General features: G+C 41.9%; 2 protein-coding genes across 4 annotated transcripts in view; one reads left to right on the forward strand and one right to left on the reverse strand.

Annotated features, from left to right (window-relative positions):
• SLC5A9 (solute carrier family 5 member 9) overlaps positions 1–1270 on the forward strand; it is a 58853-nt gene extending 57583 nt beyond the window's left edge. The window contains exon 15 of one of the 2 annotated variants that reach the window (XM_023932458.2): positions 425–1270. In XM_023932458.2, the coding sequence (XP_023788226.2) occupies positions 425–633 (209 nt within the window). In that variant the 3' untranslated portion in view covers positions 634–1270. The remainder of the gene's footprint in view (positions 1–424) is intronic. The other variant, XM_023932457.2, reaches the window with a different exon arrangement.
• Positions 1271–6224: 4954 nt separating this feature from the next.
• SPATA6 (spermatogenesis associated 6) overlaps positions 6225–21712 on the reverse strand; it is a 44790-nt gene continuing 29302 nt past the window's right edge. For both annotated transcript variants that reach the window (XM_086841865.1, XM_086841864.1), the window contains exons 11-13: positions 19647–19746; positions 15967–16037; positions 6225–12159 (exon numbers count right to left, since the gene is read on the reverse strand). In XM_086841865.1, coding sequence (XP_086697991.1) covers positions 11979–12159; positions 15967–16037; positions 19647–19746 — 352 coding nt within the window. In that variant the 3' untranslated portion in view covers positions 6225–11978. The remainder of the gene's footprint in view (positions 12160–15966; positions 16038–19646; positions 19747–21712) is intronic.

The raw sequence follows: 21712 nt of genomic DNA on the forward strand, positions 1-21712 counted from the left end.
CCGGGCATGTCATGTGTAATGAACAAGCTGGGATATCTCTAAATGGACCATCATGCTGTCAGGAATTTTTAGAAGTATATGGAATCTGGGTGGGTTGGGGAGGAGGGGGAAGAGGTTTGTTAATTAACTAATGAGTGAGTGGTGCAATCAACCTACTGCAATCAGGCTGTGCTGTACATGGTCTAGGGAGAAGTTTCCTTTTTTTCCTTTTTCTTTTCCTTCTCCTTTTTTCCCCCCCTTTTCCTCATTTCCTTTTCCCCTTTTCCATTTTCCTTTTCCCTTCTTTCCATCATCTTGCACCTCCCACACAACATTCCTCTCAAGCCCCACTCCAGACTGGCCAATGCACCTCCAAAGGACTGGGAGAAGGGAAGGAGGAGTCCCAGTAGGTTCTAACATCGCTGTTTTGGTCCCTGTGTGGCAGCAGCCGAACGTCCCTGCTGGAAGGTGGTGTGTATGTGGCTGTGCGGTCTGTCCTCCGGCCCCACGCCCGCCCTGTCCCCGGAGGAGAAAGCTGTCCTGGAGCAGAGACTCACCAGCATCGAGGAAAAGCCCCTGTGGAAGACTGTGTGTGACATTAATGCCATTCTCCTGCTGGCTGTCAGTGTTTTCCTGTGGGCATATTTTGGCTGAGCTGGCTCAGGCTTTGGTTGCTCTCCCCTTCCTGTCCCAGCTGGGAGCATCAGGCAGCACAGCCCTTCCCTGCAGGCAGCGCTTGCTGGGAATGACTGTGGGGCTCAGTTTCTCCCTGGGGGGTACCAGAACTCAGCACTGGTCACATTTGCAGGGGATGTGTGGGATAGCATGTGGGGCAAGTCAGCAGCTTTGGGGTCAAGTTTAAGGGTGCAGAGCTGAGCCCAGCAAGGAGCAAAGGCTTTGGAAAGCCCAGCCGTGGCAAGGCTGGGGCCTCTCTCAGGGCTGACTTTGCTCTGCTGTGCTTAGGGGAAGGAGTTCTGGTTTACAGTGGTGTGGGGAAGGAGACTTAAACACTAGCTGTGTTTTTTTATATGGCCAAATTTCAGATAGGATCAATTGGGGAGCACTGGATTAACTCAGCATGACAGGTCTGGCTCCCACAGCCTCCCCACAACCTGTGGGGGACCCCTCCCACCCCACCCCTGGCTGGCATCAGCAGTGGGTACAGGGGCTTCTTCCTTCTCCCTGAGCCCCCCATCCTGCATCCTCTTACACCAGCCTGTGCCTGTTTGCTCGCAGGGCTGATGCTGCCCCTTAACAGCATTTCCAGCAATAAAGGTGCCTGAGTAACCAAGCCAGTCCTGACTGTGAGTTATTGTGGTGATCTGTCCTGCTCTGACACACAAAGGGCTCCCTGGCTGTGCCAGGGAAAAGAAATATCCTTCCTTGAGGCCTGGATCAGCATCTCACTTTCTTGAGCGAGTTTGGGCTTTTCTGACCCGTCTTGGTGCCACCATGTAACGTGGCACAGCCAAAATCTTGGAAACCACAAAGAGACAGCAGCACCCACCAGTAACATCTGTGCCTGAGAAGGCTGAAAATGCCCACAGGATGTGACCCTGCATCCAAAGGGCAGGTCCAAGTTACCATGGGTGTGGGCAGGTGAGCAGAGAAGCACAGCAGCATAAAGGTAAAGAAAATGAGTCAGCAAGGAGGGAAGAAACAAGGCTCTGTTTCCACCAGGCACAGGAAAGTTTGGGCCATGACTTCCCTGCTTATGCTCAGTTTGGATGGAGCTGGATGGGGTCTGTGCTGGCCTCATGGCCTCATTTGCTCATCTAAGAGAAAAAAGTAGATTTCCTTTGGACAAGGGAGCTCCCAGTGCCATGAGCTGCCCATCCATCCCCACGGGAAGAGGCACATCACACAGAGCTGGTCCTGCCTTTCCAATACTCAGTTTCAAGCAGGCAGTGCCCAGATTAGAGGGTGCCTCAAAACATTTAGACAAAATCAAGTTACCAGCAGTGATTAACAGCTGTCAAATGTCTAATAATAGCAGGTACACTTTTAGTGCATTTGGAAGTACCAGGCCTCTGACCTCCTCACCCTGGGCCACCTTCAGCAGCTCTCAGCTCCATGGCTTCATTGGCTTTTTTGGACCACACATGCCCTTAAAGCAACACCAAGTAGGACAGGAAAACTGGAGCAGTTTTTTAAACTTTTGAGATTATTTTTTTCCCCAAGAAGCATTTGGTTTTGCAGAGAGTAGAACTGAATTTCACTAAGCCTTTTTTTTTTTTTTTATTTTAATGACAAAATATTTTTGACCTTTGGTTATGTGATGAGTTCTTCCCATCTCACTCCACGGATCCTTGAAGGTAACTTTTCCTTTAAAATGATGATGTTGATGTTGGTTAAACAAAATAAGGCACTTTGAGTGCTGTGACTGCATCTCTGAGCTTGGCCCAGAGAAGGAGTGGAGACACCCACACTGCCAGATACAGCCAGCTGTGCACCCCCAGGAGGAGCACATTTCATTGGTAAACTTACTTGACTTCACTACTCTGCTCTGAAGCACTGAAGTGAAACAAAAGGGAAAAGAATGATTGGGGAGGGGAAGTCTGAGCGATTTTATTGAAATAAAGCAAACTTGTCTCAAAACATCTTGACCTTTCCTTGTGTTTTCTAGGAAAACAATGTAATTAGCTGAAAAAAATAAATTAAAATTAAATCAATCAAAAAATGAAACTCCAGCTGAACAGGAGCAGTGTGCAGGCTGGTTGTGGCAGCAGGGGATGAGTTGTGGTGTCCTAACAAGAACACATCTCTCTCAGGCTGTAACCAATATCCAAGTGCATTGGCAGCAGATGTTATTAATGATGCCAATACATATTTTCATATTAATCTTCCATACTAGGCTTGTGTCTATCTGCAAATGATTATCATTCATTTTCCTGACAAATCTATCAAGATCATTTATTACTGTTCGGCAAAGGATCTTCTTTTAAACAAAGATTAATAACATTGCATTTTATCTGGCTGGCTGAGCCAAAGGAAATGAAATTAACAATGAGCCCTACAAACATGTCATCACTTTAATTTACCGGAAAATATTTAAAAATGTTATTTAAAAGAATATACGCTGTGGTGGGCACAGTTTATTACAAAGGCAAAGAATCAAACCACAGGCATTTTAGCAGGGTGGAGAGTAAACAAACAGGGCACAGTGAATTCTCTGGTTCCTGGCACTGGAGTTCTGGGACAAGGAGGGAGAGGCAGGCACAGCATTTTTGGCATGCACAGATGGGCACCTGCCCAGGGGAATGGCAGCTGGAGGTCCCTGTTCCTCAGCTAAAGTGGGTCCTGATCCACAGCTCCCATTCCTGCAGGGAGCACTGCCTTCCCTGCCATCCTACAGAAGGGAACTCCACCAGGGTAGAGCTCGTGGGGCTCTCGGGGAGAGGAGGGCACAGGTGGGCTGAACACCAGCACCCTTCTGTATGCCTGCTCCCCAGGAGGAAAATAAACAAACTCACAAAGTTTACATGGTTTGGTTTCCTTTATTTTGCACTCTCTTCATACTTTCCCTTCCCCTCTTTTGAGTAACAAAACCAACAACAAAACAACAACAGTAACAACAACAATAATAATAAAAATATACACAAAAAAAATCTCTCAGAATTCCCTTCCTACTTTTACTGGTACAGGTCTAAAATCCTTCCAAGGGAGCTGGGAGGCCTGTAGACATCCAGTGGCTCTTTAATTCCTGCCTTGGAACCCCGTATCACACCTGAAGCCACCTTCATGCCTTCCCTCCCTTTGTCTCACCGGCAATTCCAACCCCTGTGCGTGTCCATCTCCAGCACAGCTCACGGGGGGTGAATGAAGCGAGTTCCATCTGCCACAGGCTGGCACTGAGCTGCCACTGCTGCCATTCCAGCACAGCCCAAGATCTCAGCAGCAGGAGCTGGAATTCCAGGCAGTGCAGGATCACAGCCCTGCCATCCAAGCAGGGCCAGATGGCACCACCATGCCAAGGACAACAAACAGTCATTAAGTTGTCAGAGCCCGAAGCAAAGTCAGCCTGAGCTGCCGAGTCGCTGCCATTTCTGATTCCCAGGAACAAGCTGTCCCCAGAACAACCGCAGAGAGGCTCCTGGAGAGGGCACTTGAACAACTGTGAGCCACAGGGTGTCCCCTGAGGAGTCCCTGTGCCACAGGAGCAGGGTGGAGCAGAGCACATGTGTGTGCACAACAGGAGCATCTTCACACAGAACACTCATCTCTTGCTCTGCAGTTTCTCTGCTGGACTGTGATGGGGCTCCTTGACAGCACTGGGGACCAGGCACTGGGATGGAGATCATTGGGATGGCTCCTCTGCCACTCCCTAGTGTAGACTAACCCAGCAACCTCTAATTCTTCATTTCTTTAATTCTTTATTTCTTTATTTCTGTGGGAAGGACCAGGGTAACCATTTTAAGAACCCAATAATTACTGCAGCATGTGCTCCAAACAGAAATGCTGTTCTGTGACTTACTCCTGTGGCTTCCACAAAAGCAACATCCAGTTTAGTATGTGAGACTCATAACCAGCTCACACAGTGCAATAGTTCACTTCAGTTTGAAGAAAAAAAAATATTCTGCTAGAAGCACAGCAAGTAGCAGTGTCAATTTTTCATTAACCTACGGCCACTCTCTCTGTAGACTTGCAGCTATGAGTAAGATTACTGTTAAAATTTTTTCTGGTCCCTAAGGGAAGGGGGGAAAAAAACTTCTCAAAACTTTTAAGGTCATTAAAAATTCACCTTTAAATTGGAGGTAGTTTCAGTTCACTCTCATATTTCAAAATCAAATCTTAGCTGCAGCCTCACATCAAAGCAGAAATGTCAGTCGCTTTGTTTCTACTTCTGTGAAAGAAGTTCCAGCTTACACACGACTTGAATGCCAAGTAAATAGATTTTCCTGGGGAACAAAGGCAGTTTTCTTTTGTTTGTTTTAAACATATGTAAATAGAGTCCCAGGGGCTGAGCTGCCTGTCACTTCAACCAGGTTCACACTCATGTCACTCCAGCTGGTGATTTCTGACCGACCTCAGGTCAGGACTGCAGAAGTCTCCCTCCCCACTCCTCCAGAGCCACATCAAGCAGCTGCTTGTGCCCTTCCCCTCTGGCCTCACACCTCAGCAAAGGGGAAGCAGACTAATGTGAATTCCTTTTTTGCCACTGTCTTATTCTTTTGAGTTTGGTTTTGTTTTTAAGCTGTAGTTACAGAATCACAGAAATACTCTGGCCTCTGTCAAAGCCGCTGCGGTGGTCCTGAATCCTGTGGGCAGAGCAGAGCAGTGCCTGGAATCCCTGGATACCAGCAGAGAGCAGCTGGGCACTGCCTCCACCCCAGCCATGGATTAAAGGCTGAGGCACCCACTGGTTTCTGGTCAAGATGATGGGGGCAGGGAAGAAGCAGGAATGGCTTGGTAAGAAAACTGATCTTTTTTGGGTTGGTGTGTGTTTTTCTCAGCAGGAGGGCATCATCACTCTTGAGCTTTCCCTTTTCAGTGCCAGGCACTTAAAGAGTGGAATGTTATCCTCACAGAGCCAGAAGACACCGAAGAGGAGCAGGACCCCTCCAGACATCCACCTGCTCCAGGGGTCAGAGCTTGGTGCAAACAACACTGAGGGCAGGGTTGGATCCTTGTACAAGCCACAGACTTCAGAGTTGGACTGAATGATTCTCATGGGTCCCTTCCAGCTCAGAATATTCTGTGAAATCTACTCACTTTTTTTTTTTTTTTTTTTTTTAATTTAAACCAGCAGATCAATGCAAAATTGAGCACTTCATGCTTGCCATTTCCAAATGATTCGGGTTATATCTCAATCTTCAGCACTGGTTTTGGGTGTAAGACTGGGTAGCAGCAAGGGATGCATCAATTTATAGGCTCTGCAAAAGCTGCAATTAAGGAAAATCCTCAAATACATGAGAAACCTCAATTTTGATTGGCCACGTTCCCATAACTTATTGATAATTCAACTCACTTGAGTATTATTCAGTGTTTTCCTTCTCCCTGCTTTTTTTATCTCTTGACAAGTTTACAAAGAGAAGAATGGAGCCGAGCTGAGCTGCATTCCATCCAATCTGCTGCCTCCACAAACGGCAGAGAAGCTAAATGAAGCCCAGAACATATGGCACTGTGCTGACAGAGCTCCCAAACTGGTTCTGCGTGAGCAACAAGGAACATCTTGAAACGCACAAGACATATGTGTTTTAGGAAGAAGATTGAAGTGTTTCATAATAAAACAGGACAAAGTGAAATACAAGTGCTGTATAAAATTTTAATTAAAAACTGGTTTTACCCCTCGACGTGAATATACAATATGTTTCCCAGATGGATTTCATATTTAAGTATTATCCAAACCAGAAACATAAATGAGACAAATAAAGCCTTCAGAAATGGCACAGAGGCTAAAATGTATGTAAACACTAGATGACTGTGGTGAAAACAAGGCAGGGAGAGAAAGTAACCTCTTAGCAAGTGTTTACTACTGGAATCCTGAATGAAACAGTTCCTACAGCTACAGTCAGGGTAACAATACAAATACAAGCATTAGAATTCACCACCACTCAGTGATGTAAATGGTGCTTTTGTTACTCAGGAGTTGCCCAGGCTATTTCCTACACTGATAATTCATGGTATAGACGTGCATAATTCATGGCATGCCAGGCATCAAACACTCTCTGCCCTGCTCCCAGCCTCCAACCCTGCTCTGTGTGAAGCTCTCTTCATTCCATGCCATCAGCTCCACAGGGTTATGCAAAGGCCTGGCCACAGAACAGAATTTTTGTGCTGTCTCCTCAGCATCAGTAAATCCCTATGAACCAGGAGGGATATTGTTTTGCAGCAGCAAACTCCTTTCCCTGAGGAGGTGAGAAGGTGGCTCAGATCCCACTGTTCAGCCTGTGGGGAGTTCTCTGCTGGGCCAGAGGCAATCACCCAGAAGTGAAGGGAAATGCACATGAAGAAAAAGCACAATCTCCACATAGATCAAGCAAAGAGAAAGATTACAGTTCCTTTATGCTGCCATCCAGACAAATTATCACCACACTTCAGAGAATTTCTCACAAAGATAAAATGGGAACAAACCCCATGCCTTTGGCAAGCCAACACTGATAAAAGGAGCTACAGCCACATCTTTGAAGGGCTTTGGTTGATGATGTTTTGAATTCCATGGGGAAAGCAGCAGAAGCCAACAGTAGTCAAGGGGGTTGTGCTTAATAGCTCCTGTGCAATGGAAACAGGAACATTGGGGGTTTCAATCACTTCCCACAACGCTGCTGCATTTGTTGGAACTGAAAGGAACTGGGCAAAGACCAATTCTCTGCTGCTCCCAGAGACATCACCCAAGGCAGACACCCCTTCTGTCAGGGAGGCAGACCTAGAAGTGCTGTCCTCTCTCAGCTTCAAGTGTTCTCACCAGAACCAAGAGCCTCAATTTCATTGATGTTAAAGTTTCCTCAAGTTCCTTGATTACTAAACAAATCTCATGAGAAATTCTCAGCATCCTGATAATGATCACTCCATGACCACTGAAGTAATTAACACCATGGCCTTTCCTATGACCTGAGATTCCACATTACCAGATTTATACAGCAGGAGATCACTGCTAAAAGGCTGAGAATTTTGTAGCATGGTTCAGTGCTCCAGAAAACATTTCAAGCTTAAAAATTGGGAATGGCCGAATTACATACCAAGTTATTCCTTACACATGGAGTAGGAAGACAGAGATTCCTTCCAGCTTTCTCTGACAAACCCATGGCACACCACACAAAATTTCCCACTGTCACGTTGCACCCTTTGTTCCTGGGGAAAGCTTGAGGATAAATGATGCAAGAGATGTTAACAGTGCTGGTTAGTACACAGAGCAAACAGCACTAAGACATCAGGGTGACAAAAAAGATTATATTAAAAATAAGATAAAAAAGATATCATAAGAGCAATCAGTGTGAGGATATGAACCCGGATCATGCAGGAGACAGAATCTGAGCAAGACACCAACTGCAAAGATTAGCTCCTAAGAGCACATGTAGTAAAGCAGCTCATTATCTTTTCTAGCCCTCTCTGATCAAGATAGAAATCTATTAAATCTGATTAAGATTTGTTTAATAATTGTCTGATTAAAACATAATAAACCTGGGAAAATTAAAATAAAGCCTTTTTAGTAACCTGGAGATGAGATGGGACTTTTCAGCTAGGTTTCCACAAAATAATTTCTTTAACATTCACCTCAGGATCCCAAAGCACTTCACAGTCATTTAATTAAGCTTCAACAGAGCACAAACTCCCTATTTTACAGCTGAGGTAACAATGAGAAGGAGTTTAGAAAAGACTATTTAATATTGAGCCGAGCTAAATGTCCTGTTATTTTACCCCAAAAATAGATTCCAAACATCTCCAGGTAGATTTCTTTCTCCCCTCATAATTTTGTCAGCCTCTGAAGTAATAGTAAAATTCAAACATGTGATGCACAATCTAAAGAACAGCCCTCATCACTTCCAAGCTGCTCAGTTTTGGAGCACAGACACTGTTCCCCATCTATCTTACAAAGCTGCTCCTACCTGTTCTCATTACTCCAGCGATCCCTATGCTTCTTATCCTCAGTGGAGCAATTTAAGCTTCTCTTCCTCCAAGTCAAAAACTTAGATAAGGCAAATCATTAAAGGGTTTGACATTTTTGCCTTTAATTCAGGTCAGGTCAATGACTGAGTGATTTCCAAAGCAGCTACTCCTCAGCCAAGGATTTGCATTTCTTCTGAACATAGGCAGGCAGTTTGTCTAAAGCCAGCCCAAGATCCTAAACTCTACCAAGTTATTCATAGGAGACATGGAAGGGAGCAAGTAGGAAGCAGAGTCTGACTCACTAAAATGAAAGTGATTAAAATATTACACTGATTGCATCCTGCAAGCATCACTGGATGCTGAACAGCTTTTGGTGAGAACACTCGTGGGCTGTAATAACTTAGGGAGGGCAAGAGAGAGAGGCAGACTCTATAGAAAAGCACCAATTCACTCCTCATCTGGCCCATTACTGCCAGATTTGAGTAGGCAGCTTTCCTTTAGGAACTAAAATGATGGGGGTGGAATTATGCCATCCCACTGTCACTAGAACTTTGTGGATGGCAAAAGATAAGGAATGAGCACAGAAAATGCTATTTAAAGTTCCACTCGGGAACCTAGAAATTTGCATTTGATAGAAGGGATTTAAATTGTATCAGAAGGCAAGGTGCACTAAACAATTACAGTTTATTGCTGTGTTGGCTCAGTGCTTGAAGCTGCACTTCTCCCAGGCTGCAGGGGCCGAGCAGTAGCCGTGCTCAGAGCTGTGTGTGCTGCCAGGGCCACCTGAGCAAATGGAAGGGGAAAATGCTTCTGAAAACAATGTGCCTTGAAGATTTTAGGGACAGATCTGAGTAATTTGGGTCTGAAATCACATTCCACAGGAAAGTTTTCCATTTACCAAACTGGATTTCCAGCACAGTGCCTGGAAGAGAGCACTCCTGCTGTATGAAGGCATGAGCTGTGGAATGACTCTGACCTAGGAGAGGAACATCTCCTACAGCATCTGATTCAGAGAGACACTGAACACACATCTCCCTCCCAGCTGGAGCAGGGCCAAAGATACTCAGAGTCTGTCTGCTCCATTTGATGTTAAGCTGCAGTAGAAGGCTACACTGAGAAGATTCATACTGGTCAAAATTCAATAATGACATTTTTTTCTCCCATTCAGTTTTCACCTTTGCTGAAAAATTTTTCATTTTTGTTGAAAACTGAAGATTGCAATATTACCATATACTTCCTTTTTTTAGCTAGGGGAGTCATACAGATATCCTCCAGCCATTCCCTGAACACTTTGAAAACATCACCTTCCTTTTTTGTAGTGGTCCCCAACCTTCCTCATCCCCTTGTGTCTTCAGTTTATGGCAACTTGTGTCCTTCATCAAACCTACAGAAAAACCCCACAACAATCCCTCAGCATTCAGGACTTTTCACACACTGAACAAACAGGGACTGAAATCTGCTGGATTGTTGTGGAGGGAAAAATCAAAGAGGTTTTCTATGTCACGGAGCCAGATCAGGCCAAAGGGGAGAAGCCAATCTTCAGAAGACTAACTTTTTACTCAGCTGTGACACTGGGGAGGGAATGCACAGAGAATACCGAATGAAAACTGCAGGATATCAGGAGAACACTAAATCATATGGCTCAAACACATACAGGAAACTGCACAAACCTTCAGGTATCAACAGATTAATTTTCACCAAAAGCTTGGAAAATTTTTCTCAGAATCTGCCCTGCCTATTTAGGATCTACTTCAATACAGCTACTCTGTTCAGAAAGAAAACTATTCCTTTGTGGACTAATATGGGGTCACTGGAGAGGCCAGTGAACACCAGGTCCTGGTAGCACAACCCTCCATGGCCTCCATGCCTTCAGGGACGCAGCTCAGGCAAGTTTTACTTTTCCCTTCTGCAAAAAAAGAAGCGTCCTGCTACCTCACAGAGTGACTCGGCACTTTTCCATAGCATGAGACGGTGCCACTAATGCCCTCTGAAAGCACTAATGTGCTAAATGGCAGCAGGGACAGGAAGTTATCAGTGTTAATCCACTTCAACTGGTCCAACAGTTACAAGAAATAGAAATGTCTGTATGTGAGACACTTCCTCTGAGAGTGCCCTTGCCTGAAACAGCAGCACACAGCCTCTCCACGTGCTCTCCCACCAGCGGAATTGCTCACCAACTGCTTTCTCAAGTCAATTATGTTGTCTCAGCATTAAAGGAGGGAAGGCAGAATAGACCAACTTTTTGTTTATGTAGGCATGCTGGCAGGTTCCAGTCATATGCTGTGCCATCTGTACTGCTAGCTTTATCCTCTATCTAATCACAACAGGTAAAATGGCATCGGTGGAGCTGCCTCTGTTTGCTCCGAGAGGGAGGCAGCCAGAACAGGCATTTGTTTTTTCGGCATTCTGGGGGGAAGCAGGAGATGGACACTCTTGCCCTTTTAAAACATTCAGCTTTTCAATGGAAGGGCAATTTGCCCTGGTCTGCTAATGTGGGATCTGCTCAGTGCAAGGCTGAAAAGGTTCCATCCCTGGGGAAAGCATCAAACTGCTGATGAACATTTGGTGGCCTTTAGCAAAAACGAAATGATTGCTGCCAACAGGATCCCAGCAGACTGGGAAGGACAGGCTCCAAATTAGGTGGGATTGTGATGCAGAAATTTCAGAAGGCCTGTACAGAACACAAGGAGCTTGCTGACTAGCTCTGGTCTTTCCCCCTGCACAGTCCTTTCCCATTCATATTTTTAAAATGACAAGTGTATTGGCAAATGTCATGGCTGCATTTAGGAGAACCTGGAAGCTTTCAAATGCAAAGCTGTGTGAAGATAACCTTTCATCTCACACAAAGGCTGCTGGGCTGGGTGGTTTTCTTTTAAAATCTCACAGTATTAGAATTAATTCTGACTAAAGGGGCTCAAAAGCACTTCAAATACATGCCTATGGGTCCTATAATACCAGAGTTTGTCCAAAATCAACAATTCAAAGGCAATTGTCTAGAAAACAATTCTCTTTGTCCTAGGTGGGTCACTTTTAAATCAACATTCACATTCACTTTCCCCTTTAGGTCCCCTCTTGGACCACCAGGGCATATTGCTTCTTCAACCAATTCTGTTTAAATTGTAAATAGATTTAGATATTTAGTAAGAACTGTCTGCAGCTGAAACCTGAGTTGTCATACAGGAATGTCCAGCAGACATATTAGTCTTCAGATGACCCAATGCTCAGACTCTCAAAGGAGCAACACCATCTTGCTTAACTGTTAGGGATTATTTGTTTCTTTTCTGGGAGGGTGAATGTTAATTATTTCCTTTTTTCAGCCCAGGCCAAATCCCCATTTCTCCAAAACCCTGCCTAACCATAAGACACCTTAAAAAATAGAGTACAAATATTGTTGTATAAAAATAAGTTTAGTTACAAATACTGTATAGTGTGCGTTCTCAGGTGAGCTGCTCTCAGGAATGTGTTTTGTGATCTGAAACAGCACCAGCAGCTTTTTGGTACATGTTTCCATATATTTTTGCGAGAGTCTCCTCCAAGATTGCTCTGTGAGGCTTCTCTTTGTACACAGCTGCAGGACCAGACCAACATTCACCATTACCCAAGTGAACAGGAGCGTTCTGCTGCACTGGAGAACTGTCAGAGGAAAGATAAGAAACAATGATCAAATCAAGATATGGAAGAGGAATTAGTGGCACAAAACCAGCAGAAATATCAAGGTAGAGCTGCTTAGCACAGATTACCTCCACAAACCAAAATAAAAACTTTATTTTATTAAAAAAAAAAATTTTTAGTTTTATTAAAAAACTGCAGCTACTTTTAAGAAATGGGAAACCCCCCATGTTCTTCATTCACACAAATCCTCCCCCACTTTACTGAGTACACTTTGCAATGCCCCCCAAATAGAATTAATGTTCAGAGAACCTGCAGTAATTTTGCTGTATTTTTGCAGGCTGTGTGACTAGGCAAGAGCAACACAGTAGGATTTTTGTGTCCTTTGAAGGTGAAATAGTAACCACAAGCAGCTATTTCAATATGAAGACAATCTATCAGGGGGATATTAAATTACTGTGGTTGCAGCTGTAAAGTGCTCTATCTTGGATTAAGTTTAGATTTAGATCCAAGATTAAGCATCTTGGATTAAGTTTTCTACCAAATACATTTTGATATAGTGGCAATCCAGGGTTCCTTCCCCACCCCATCTTCTGTGTCACTGTTTTAATACTAAACACAAATACAGGCTCATCTTTCAGTTGCTTTGAGAAATTATTCCCTTGATCTATGAAGTGAAATTTATACTCTGCAAATCATTACAAAACACTGACAAGTCTGAATAGTTTATATCTAAACATCATTACTATCTGCTTCCTCTTGATACTTTCAAAACAAAGGTTTGTGTCATATAATTAAATGAGCAATTTCCCTGTAATAAAGCATGAAACAAGAAGCTTAAAAATCATCAGAAAAAAATTACAACTGAGATGACATTTTTCACATCTGCTCAGAGATTTAGGCACTTAAAACACTTAAAAATTAGGACTGAGTTATCTTCAGCTTCTGCGAATGTTCTCTGTCTGAGAAATAAAACTGGAAATGTGAAGTTTAAAGTGACCATCTTCACTTAGGAAATGGATTATATTTCACAGGAAAGCTTCACAGCTTCTTATGTATGTGTCATTTATTAATGATAGTGTCTTCTGCAATCAAACCAGTACTTAAAATTTCATCCTCAAGTTAGTATAAGCTAACATGTGACAAAATTGAAAGAAACTTTATGCCAACTCTATGAATACACATATCCAGCTGCATCAAAACACAAGGTATTCATTTGAAAAACAGAAAAGGGGAAGAAGAGTAAGATGTAGGAACAGTTTTCTAAATTGACATCTCTAAGCTTCTACTATCCCATGGGGGAAAAAAAAAAAAAAAGAAGGAACAGCTTTTGCTTTTAAACTTCTTACATTTGAATATTAGGGTAATGCCAACCAAAACAAGATGCCAAATAAAACAAGAACTCCAATACTAAAAAGAGAGGAAGGTCACTTCCACCCTTATTCAAAAAGGCTCCAACCTTTCAAGTCAGTCAATGGCATGGAGTGAATTTAAACCTGTTTACCACCCCGAGTTAACTGTGCTTCACAGTTTGGACGCAAAGAAACCAACCTACTAACCAAAATCAATAAAGAAGTTACACAGGCCTGTGTCAAATGCAGACAAGTCAATACCCTGGGACTCATCAATAACTGCAGTTTCACCTCCTCCTTCCTGCAGTTTGTGGTACCTCACTTCTGATGGAGCATTCTCAGGCCAACAAGCAGGCACAGCACTTGTAACTAGACAATGAACAGCTCTGACACTCTTTTCCTTGGAATCATTTCCAGCACCAGCCTTGTGCTTGCCTTTTCTTCTCCTAAAAGCTGAATTTACCTAGAGACACTCAAAATCCAACATTTTAATTGCAGTAAAGACTCAAAACCCAACAGTAACTTTGACAAGTTCTTTATGGCGGTACTAACAAAGACTTATAAAAAAGCTTCATTTTCCCTTCTCTTTTTGGAGGGATGTGTGTTGTCATGGATTTCCATTAGCCAGCCCTTGTCCACAAGATACCTGGATAAAGCTACAGTCAAGTTAGGGAAGATTCCCCCTCCTGTCTCAACTGGAAACCAGCTGACAACCTGAGCTAAGCAATCTGGGAATTACACTCACAAATCATATTAACAGCAGGATTTCTGCACGCAACTCCCTGCTCTGAAATACCTGTCATATGCTTTTGTTCCCTCATACATCTCCTTTAAGAGTCCCAGAAGTTCCTTTCTGAGTGAATCATATACTAAATATTTCACAAAACACAGACCTTTTCCTTACTCCCAGCGGTTTTCAATCATCCATCTACTTTACTGCCAGCATTTGGTCGACAGTACCCTGTCCTTCCATGAACTCTGTCTCTGTCCTTGTATCCTGTTTACGAGCACTGTGGCAAACACTCAGCAATCTGACTGTCCTCGAGGCCTTTATGTCTCACCCCCAGTGCTGCTGGCCCCTAAACACAAGGAGCCAACCCGAGTGCCACATTTCATATCCCATCACTTCAGGATTCTGGAGTATTAAGAGTTGTTTTCCATTTTTTTCATGGTCTGCAGTTTCAGCATAAATCTCAAAGTCCCAAAGCTGCCTCAAAACACAAACTTAAACTTTCTCTCTCACAAACACATCCTACACCATTTAATTGCCCCAGCAGTCAGGACAAAGGATAAGGGAGTAGAAAGGCTATACAGATACAGGAGTGAGCACAGGTACAGGAGACACAACTGCAGCAGCAACGTCACAGCCATATGGAAATCCAAGAAATCCCTTGCACAGAGGGGAAAACAAATCACAGGGATTTATAAAGAAGACAGCAAATCATAAATGTACTTTTTTTTAGCTTATAAATTTCAAGTAGAAGTTTGTTATGGCACCCATATTGAAATACCGTTCTTTCAGGGGGGTACAGTGGTGATTTGGAGTACCTTTGTTAGGAAACAGTGTGTGACATTTAATTATCAAAATAAAGCCTTTTCTAATGGCAATACCTCTCAAATACAGCACCACAGTTCTAGGGCTTCTCCCTTAATATAAAGAAAACCAGAAAAGCCACAGGAGCCCAAAAAAGATTTCCAGTACTTACTCTTTTCCCTCCAAGAGGTACCCAAAACATTGTACAAAATACTGTGTGTATACACATAGAACATCAAAACTGGTAATTTCTACTAGAAGTCATCAAAATCAATCTAATTGGAATCTAATAAGTAAATTGTTGAAATTAAACCCTGGTCATGTATGTGAGGAGTACACAGAGTAATTAATGTACATAAACCAAGTTTTTAAGATTTCAGGTCTCCAAGACAGCTTTGAAATACAGGATGCTGAATCCCTGAATTATACCATATAAATTTGCTGTATTTTTTGGAAAATGCTTCTCTTTTCCAAATATCTGTTTTGAAAAAAAAATAAATCCCAAACCCCAAAAAACAGACAACAAAAACACATCCAAAAACCCAACCTCAAACCATATTACTAAATAAACTTAAATTTATTTTTGCACTTCCATAGTTTTAATAAAAAAATAACCAAGTGATTATTTTAAAAGTGACATTTGCTCTCTGCTTGACAAATTCCAAAAACTTCTGCTCAAGGATGATTTTTATAGCCAAGTCCAGTTCCAAACCCGGTGTTTTATGAAGGCTACACTGACACAGTGCCAAACAACATCAAAGGCATAATTATATTTAACTCTATTTTGCTTTTAGGTGAGAAAGCTTTGTATGAGTAATGCCTCCCTAAACATTTTCCCTGTGTAATACAGGACAAAGCTCAAGATGGGAAGAGAAATTTTTAGCTAAATGTAAAGGGCAATATTGAGTATGACTATTTTGTCTTGGCCAGAGAAAAACTCCATACCTGCTCTGCAGCTCACTCATGGTTAAGGGCACATAAACTGAAGGAGGTTCTCTTGTCTGAGGCAAATCATCCTAAAAAAAACCCCAGAAATCAAATTTACATTACTTTGGTTTCTGATTACAATGATCTCATTGCAAAAATACTTTCCATTTAGAGGACTATTAAAGTGCTTGCATTTCTTGGGGGAGAAAGAGACAAAATGTAATGAGCCAAATGCCATTTATGAACACTTTAAATTAAGTTCAGTACAATTCAACCAATAATTTTCAGGTAATAAACTGGAAAGAATTTCTAGACAGTGTAAATCTAGGGAACTGTGCAGACAGCAGAAGCTTCAAGAAACCCCAATAAACACATTGGCAAAATGCTACAAAACCTACTGCTTACTGCTTTTGTGTTTCTTCCAGAAAAGGGGAAAAAGAACCTAAAACTTATTATGTTATCCATTCATGTGTTTTACAAGGCAGAAGCATTCCACACATCTCAATTCTTCAATTTCATATCCAAGGTTGAACACATGCTTATTGAACTTAAAAAAAATCTGATACACTTAACGACCCTTCAGTCAAGTATTCTCAGTTGCTAGAATGCAGTTTTACCTTCCAAATGTTATCTAGACATTAATTAACCCAAATTTGCCCTTTCAAGTAAGAAAGAAACAAAACACCCATGTGGAGGGAGCCAGCTGCTCACCTGAGATGGGATGGTAGAAATTCCAGCACACACAATCACGTTCACTTTACTCTGAAGAGCAAAGACCCTACTTAAGGGGTGATATTAAGTGATGCTTTCAGCACAAGTCAATTGCTGTAAGGATTAGTAAACAAAGTCATCTTTCATTCTATAGGAGAAATAATTGGAAAAAAGACTGCAGTAAAAATAATCACATTTGCTGGTAACACAGAACTGGGAGAAAAGACAATAAATATAGTGGTAGATGGCAATAAGATGCAGAGCAAGCTGAACAGCAGCATATGGATGAGGAAAAACCTGAGAGAATTTACTGTGGTGAAATACAAGGTAATAAGTGTGTTTGTAAACAGGAGAGCTCTCTTCCTTCAGCAGTCACAGACAACAAAGCACTGAAGAGGAAATGGGGTACAGTCGTAAATAAAATTCTGCAGCATTTGCCAGAGGCAAATTATGTTCTGGAAAGCAAAAGAAGATGGAAGCATTATGATACTGTCAGAATGTCACAGCAGAAGGGTACAGTGGACACCCCAAGGAATCTCCAGCAGAGCTCCAGTCACACTATTTTTGCAGAGCACTATGAAAATGAAATTTTGGAAGACACAGCTGTATGCTTCTGGGAATGGTTATTTAGTATTAGGCTCTTTGGAATGAAACAGAGTAAGAGGAACTTTCTAACCTTACAAAGTTTGAAGAGGATCTAGATTGGAGCCAGAATCTGCTCACCACATTGCCAATACACTTGCTTTACTCCCTCACTTTCAAAATGACCCATTTACCTTGGCCATCCGCTGTGCAATGCCACAGCCTTGATTTTAGGCCATGTGGGGGAGCACAATCAATTCTGGTGTATTTTACAGCACTCACTGCAAGAAGAACTGATTTTTTTTTTTCTTTTTTTAATCATGTCAGCTGCTGTTAGCACAGCTTTCATGAGCTAGCTCTACACAACTATCTGACACCACAAGACTTCTCTGTAGCATCCTTCCCCTCCTTTTGCCTTCATGCATCCTTCTTCAGTGGAAGAAAATGGAGTGAGAAAAGCGGTCCTTTGCCAGCACTGGTTTGATCAGGTTGGTAATTAAAGAGCCTGTACCCTAATAGCTGGATTTTTTTAGGGCAGAAACACAAAGTTTTCCAACAGAAGAGGACCAAGTATCATCTCTGCTTATTCATCCCTGTGAGGATTCAGCAAGCGTTTGATTCTGGAAGTGACAAGGTGCATCTAGAGAAAGCCAACAGAAAGTACTACAATTCAAGAATTCCACCACAATGTTTGCAGAGTCTTTTTTCCTGCATGGAGAGACCATGTAACCAATCATCCAACTCTCCTGATCAGAAAGTCATGGTCTACTGTTAGAGGAAAGCAGGCAAGAATCACCAGAGATAGTTCAGGCTGTGCAAGCGTTCATTAAATGTACATGCTGGACTCTCAGGAAATCCAGTTTGTTATCTTAAGTTCATTGAATCATCAGGGGAGCATTTGACATGATTTGTACCTATTCTGAGTGGCTGAAACACAGAAAATTGTCATGGGCATCTTCTATTTGAGAGGCAGCAGCTCACAAAATCGTAACATTCATATAAAAACTCAGGGAGGTACAGCATGAACTAGCTGTACCTCCTCATGAGCTAGCAATCCTAGTATGCATGAGATAAGGTTTTTCTGAGTTAAAAACAAAACCCACAACAACTAAGCCAAAAATGAACACTTAACAGAAATGAGAAAATAATCAGATTAAGTGAGAATGAAGCAAGACAATGAGCTGCCCACCATGGCTAAATCTGGGGACACGAATAAACAAACAAACAAACAAACAAATAAATAAGGACTTCAGAGTGAAGACAGATGTTCTTCAATCCATCTTGCAGGAGTGGATCATGACAATAAAGATAATTTCTGCCATGGATTTCCTGTAGCCAGTGGAGAGGCCCATCCCTGCTAGCACAGCAGTGCTGCACCTGCCCTGGCTGTGGGCAATGTGACAGGGGGACATCAGGGCTCCCACACTTTTTATCCCACTTCCCACTGATACAGGGAACTACAGCCAAGGGGGAAGGTGGACAGCTGGGGACAGTAACAACTTAAAATTGCACCAACATTCAAAAGCAGATTTCTGTCAACATTTCATTTTCTAAGAGAGAAACTGAAGCAAAAAAAAGATGCCTTTCTACACTTTGGGAGACTTACGTCTCTTCTAACCCATCAATAACATTTCTGAGTTAGATTGCCAGAGCTCCTCATCATCTTATATCATAATCATCATTATGTTCATTGTATCATAATCAAATCTCATCCTTACAAGCTTTTTATTCTACCATTCTTTTGCCTCACCTCAAACTCAAGATTCTAAATTCTCTGCAGATGAACAATCTTCTTATTCAGCTGGTACAATGCTCAGGCATTTTTTTGAGAAACTGTGTTTCTCAAAATCACAATAGGAAAAAAATTTGTCTGTCTCAAACCACACCTCAAAATTTCATCATGGGTAAAATATTCTGTTGCCAGGTATAATCTCATTAGACAAAGAGCTCTGTTCATTGAAAGCCAGGTAATTAAGGGAAAAAAAGCTCACATCTGAAGAATAATATTAGCTCTAGAAACAGCTGGATACATGCAGCTGCTGATGTGCAGCTGCACAACATGTTAAGCCTTGATGTTCTACACATCTGTAGATTTGTAGAATCTACAGACAAATCACCTACACATTTGCTTAAATTGGGAGTGGAGAATCAGAATATGAAAAACACCAAACCCCAATATAATTGTTCCCAATAAGCCATGAGAGGGGTTGCCTGTACCATTTTCCCATAAAGGCAAAAGATAAGGAGGCTTCTGAAATCAGTGTGAAACTGTTGAGCTCACACACCAAATCCATATTTCTACAATCAAGGCTGTCTGAAAGGACAACATTATAATAAATCCAAGACTGTAGGCACAGTTCACTTTTTCAGCCATTTTAGAGAAATGATTTAGTTTGCAAACTTACAAATACTAGGCGCTGTCTAGCACTGTGTGTCCTTAAAATATTTTTCACTCTTTTATGGATCTCATCTCCATTTGCTGGTGAAGGCCAACCAGTGCTAAATCTGCAAGAGGAAGAGGAAAAACGAAGTGAAGAAATATTTTCTTGTTGAAGAACTCTTTGATTGAGATTTCTTTTTCCTTTTAATTATGAAGCATGCATTACTTCCTTCTATTTGGAACACACACAATGTTTTGATTTGATTCTTATTCTTCTCTGGGGTACAAGGAAAGAAACATTTCAAAGCAGTGCATAAACAGTATGTAGCCACAACACCAACAGAAGATGAAAACCAGAAAATGTTGATGATTTTGTAACTTGAGTAATATTTCTGTAACATTTGTGTGGTCCCTACAGAATAAGAAAGCTATACTATTCCCAGTGATCAGGTTTCATTTGCCTCTCTTTAAAGGAAATATTGCACACATATTCTTTTCACTGGAATAAATCAAAAGGAAGGTAACCCCAATGCATACAAATTGGAAAACACATGGAGTCAAAAATTTGCAATTGCAGTCTTTATTTCACAAGAGGAAATGCATTTTAAGTTTGTTTGGTTTTGATTTGTTTTTTTTTTTTTAATATTAAAAATTAAGTAGCTTGCTTGGTGTGAGTAATTTAAAACAAACATCTACTTTTGGGTTTTACCTTATTATGTTTTGGATTATTTTTTTCCACTTTACTAAAATGCCCTCATCCTTCTCAGCAAGTTTAGAAGCTGGCAGAAATTTCATATCTATAGTTATTCCCAGTCTCTTAAGGGAGGCAACTAAGACTTTAAGAACAGAATCCTTTACATGCCAACATTTAAAAATGTATTTTTTTTCAAAAAGAAACATCAGTAGAAGGAAAGAATAATTGGAGGAAAGTTATGAAATGCTAACTTACATAAACTCATCACACTGGAAAGAGCATCAAATGAAGATTGTGCATCTTCATTTCAATGTTGCCTAAGCTCTGAGAGCTTGACTTTGCACCAAGAAAATCACAACTCCTGATGTGGTATCATGCTAATGAGAGCACGGGTCAGTGGGCGAGCTGTGAGCTGGCGAAGCAGGCACTGCAATCTGAGCTGCTGAACAGCAGCCAACAGCAGCACGGAGCTGCCATTCCCTGCCCGGATCAGGAGCACCAGCAACACCGACATGCTTTGGTGGCTTCCCAGAATTGATGCAGTGGAGAAACAGCGTGTCTCTGAGCCCTGAGATTCCAGTTTGCTCTGTACAGGGACTGGGAGTGCCAGCTCTCCTGCCCCCCTCTCTCCGAGTTATCACATTCCCTGCATTATCCAGTCTATCACTCTCAAATCCCCAGTCTGATCGTGCCTGGCTCAGTTCACCTTCACCAAACCTCCAGAAATTTCAATACAGCTCATGAAACTGCTCAGCTCCTTTCAAAAAGAACAAGCCAAGTACACAGAGACAGCTTCAGTACAAAACAGGCAGCCTAGAAATGTAAAAATTAATGGGAGCAGGATGCTGAAAATGGGACAATGTGCCAGATTATCTTGAAGGTTGCAGGCAGGGCATAGAGTTCTTTGCGATCTTTTGGATCATTCCTTTTATTACCAGGGACAAAGATTGAAATATAACTAAAAAGTGACCAGTTCTTTGCTTTTGAGTAATCTTCTTCTATTTTCTTCTATCTAAACAACTTATTTGGACTCACTTATTGTTGCTTGTATGTCCAAAATACCTCTCATTGTTCTAAACAGCACCAGCATTTTCAGCTTATATATGAGCTTCTTTAAATCAATTCATCTACTTGACAATGATTTTATTTTTCTTCAGGAAAGGGTGCCAAGAAATGACACAATATTGGAGGTATACAACAAATAATCCATATGATTTCTAAAGATTTCATTGTTATTTATCCTCACATCACTACAAGCAGGAATTTTCACCAAGTTGTCTACAGCATTCATATTACCATCCTGAGAATTTTGCAATGAATTCCAAACCGAAGAGCATGTATGGCAAATCCATACGGTACAATTCTTTTGCATACTAGAATCCAGCAATCTGTTGCAC

Source organism: Cyanistes caeruleus, chromosome 9 (assembly GCF_971803275.1).
Source record: "Cyanistes caeruleus chromosome 9, bCyaCae1.hap1.1, whole genome shotgun sequence".
Taxonomy (NCBI): domain Eukaryota; kingdom Metazoa; phylum Chordata; class Aves; order Passeriformes; family Paridae; genus Cyanistes; species Cyanistes caeruleus.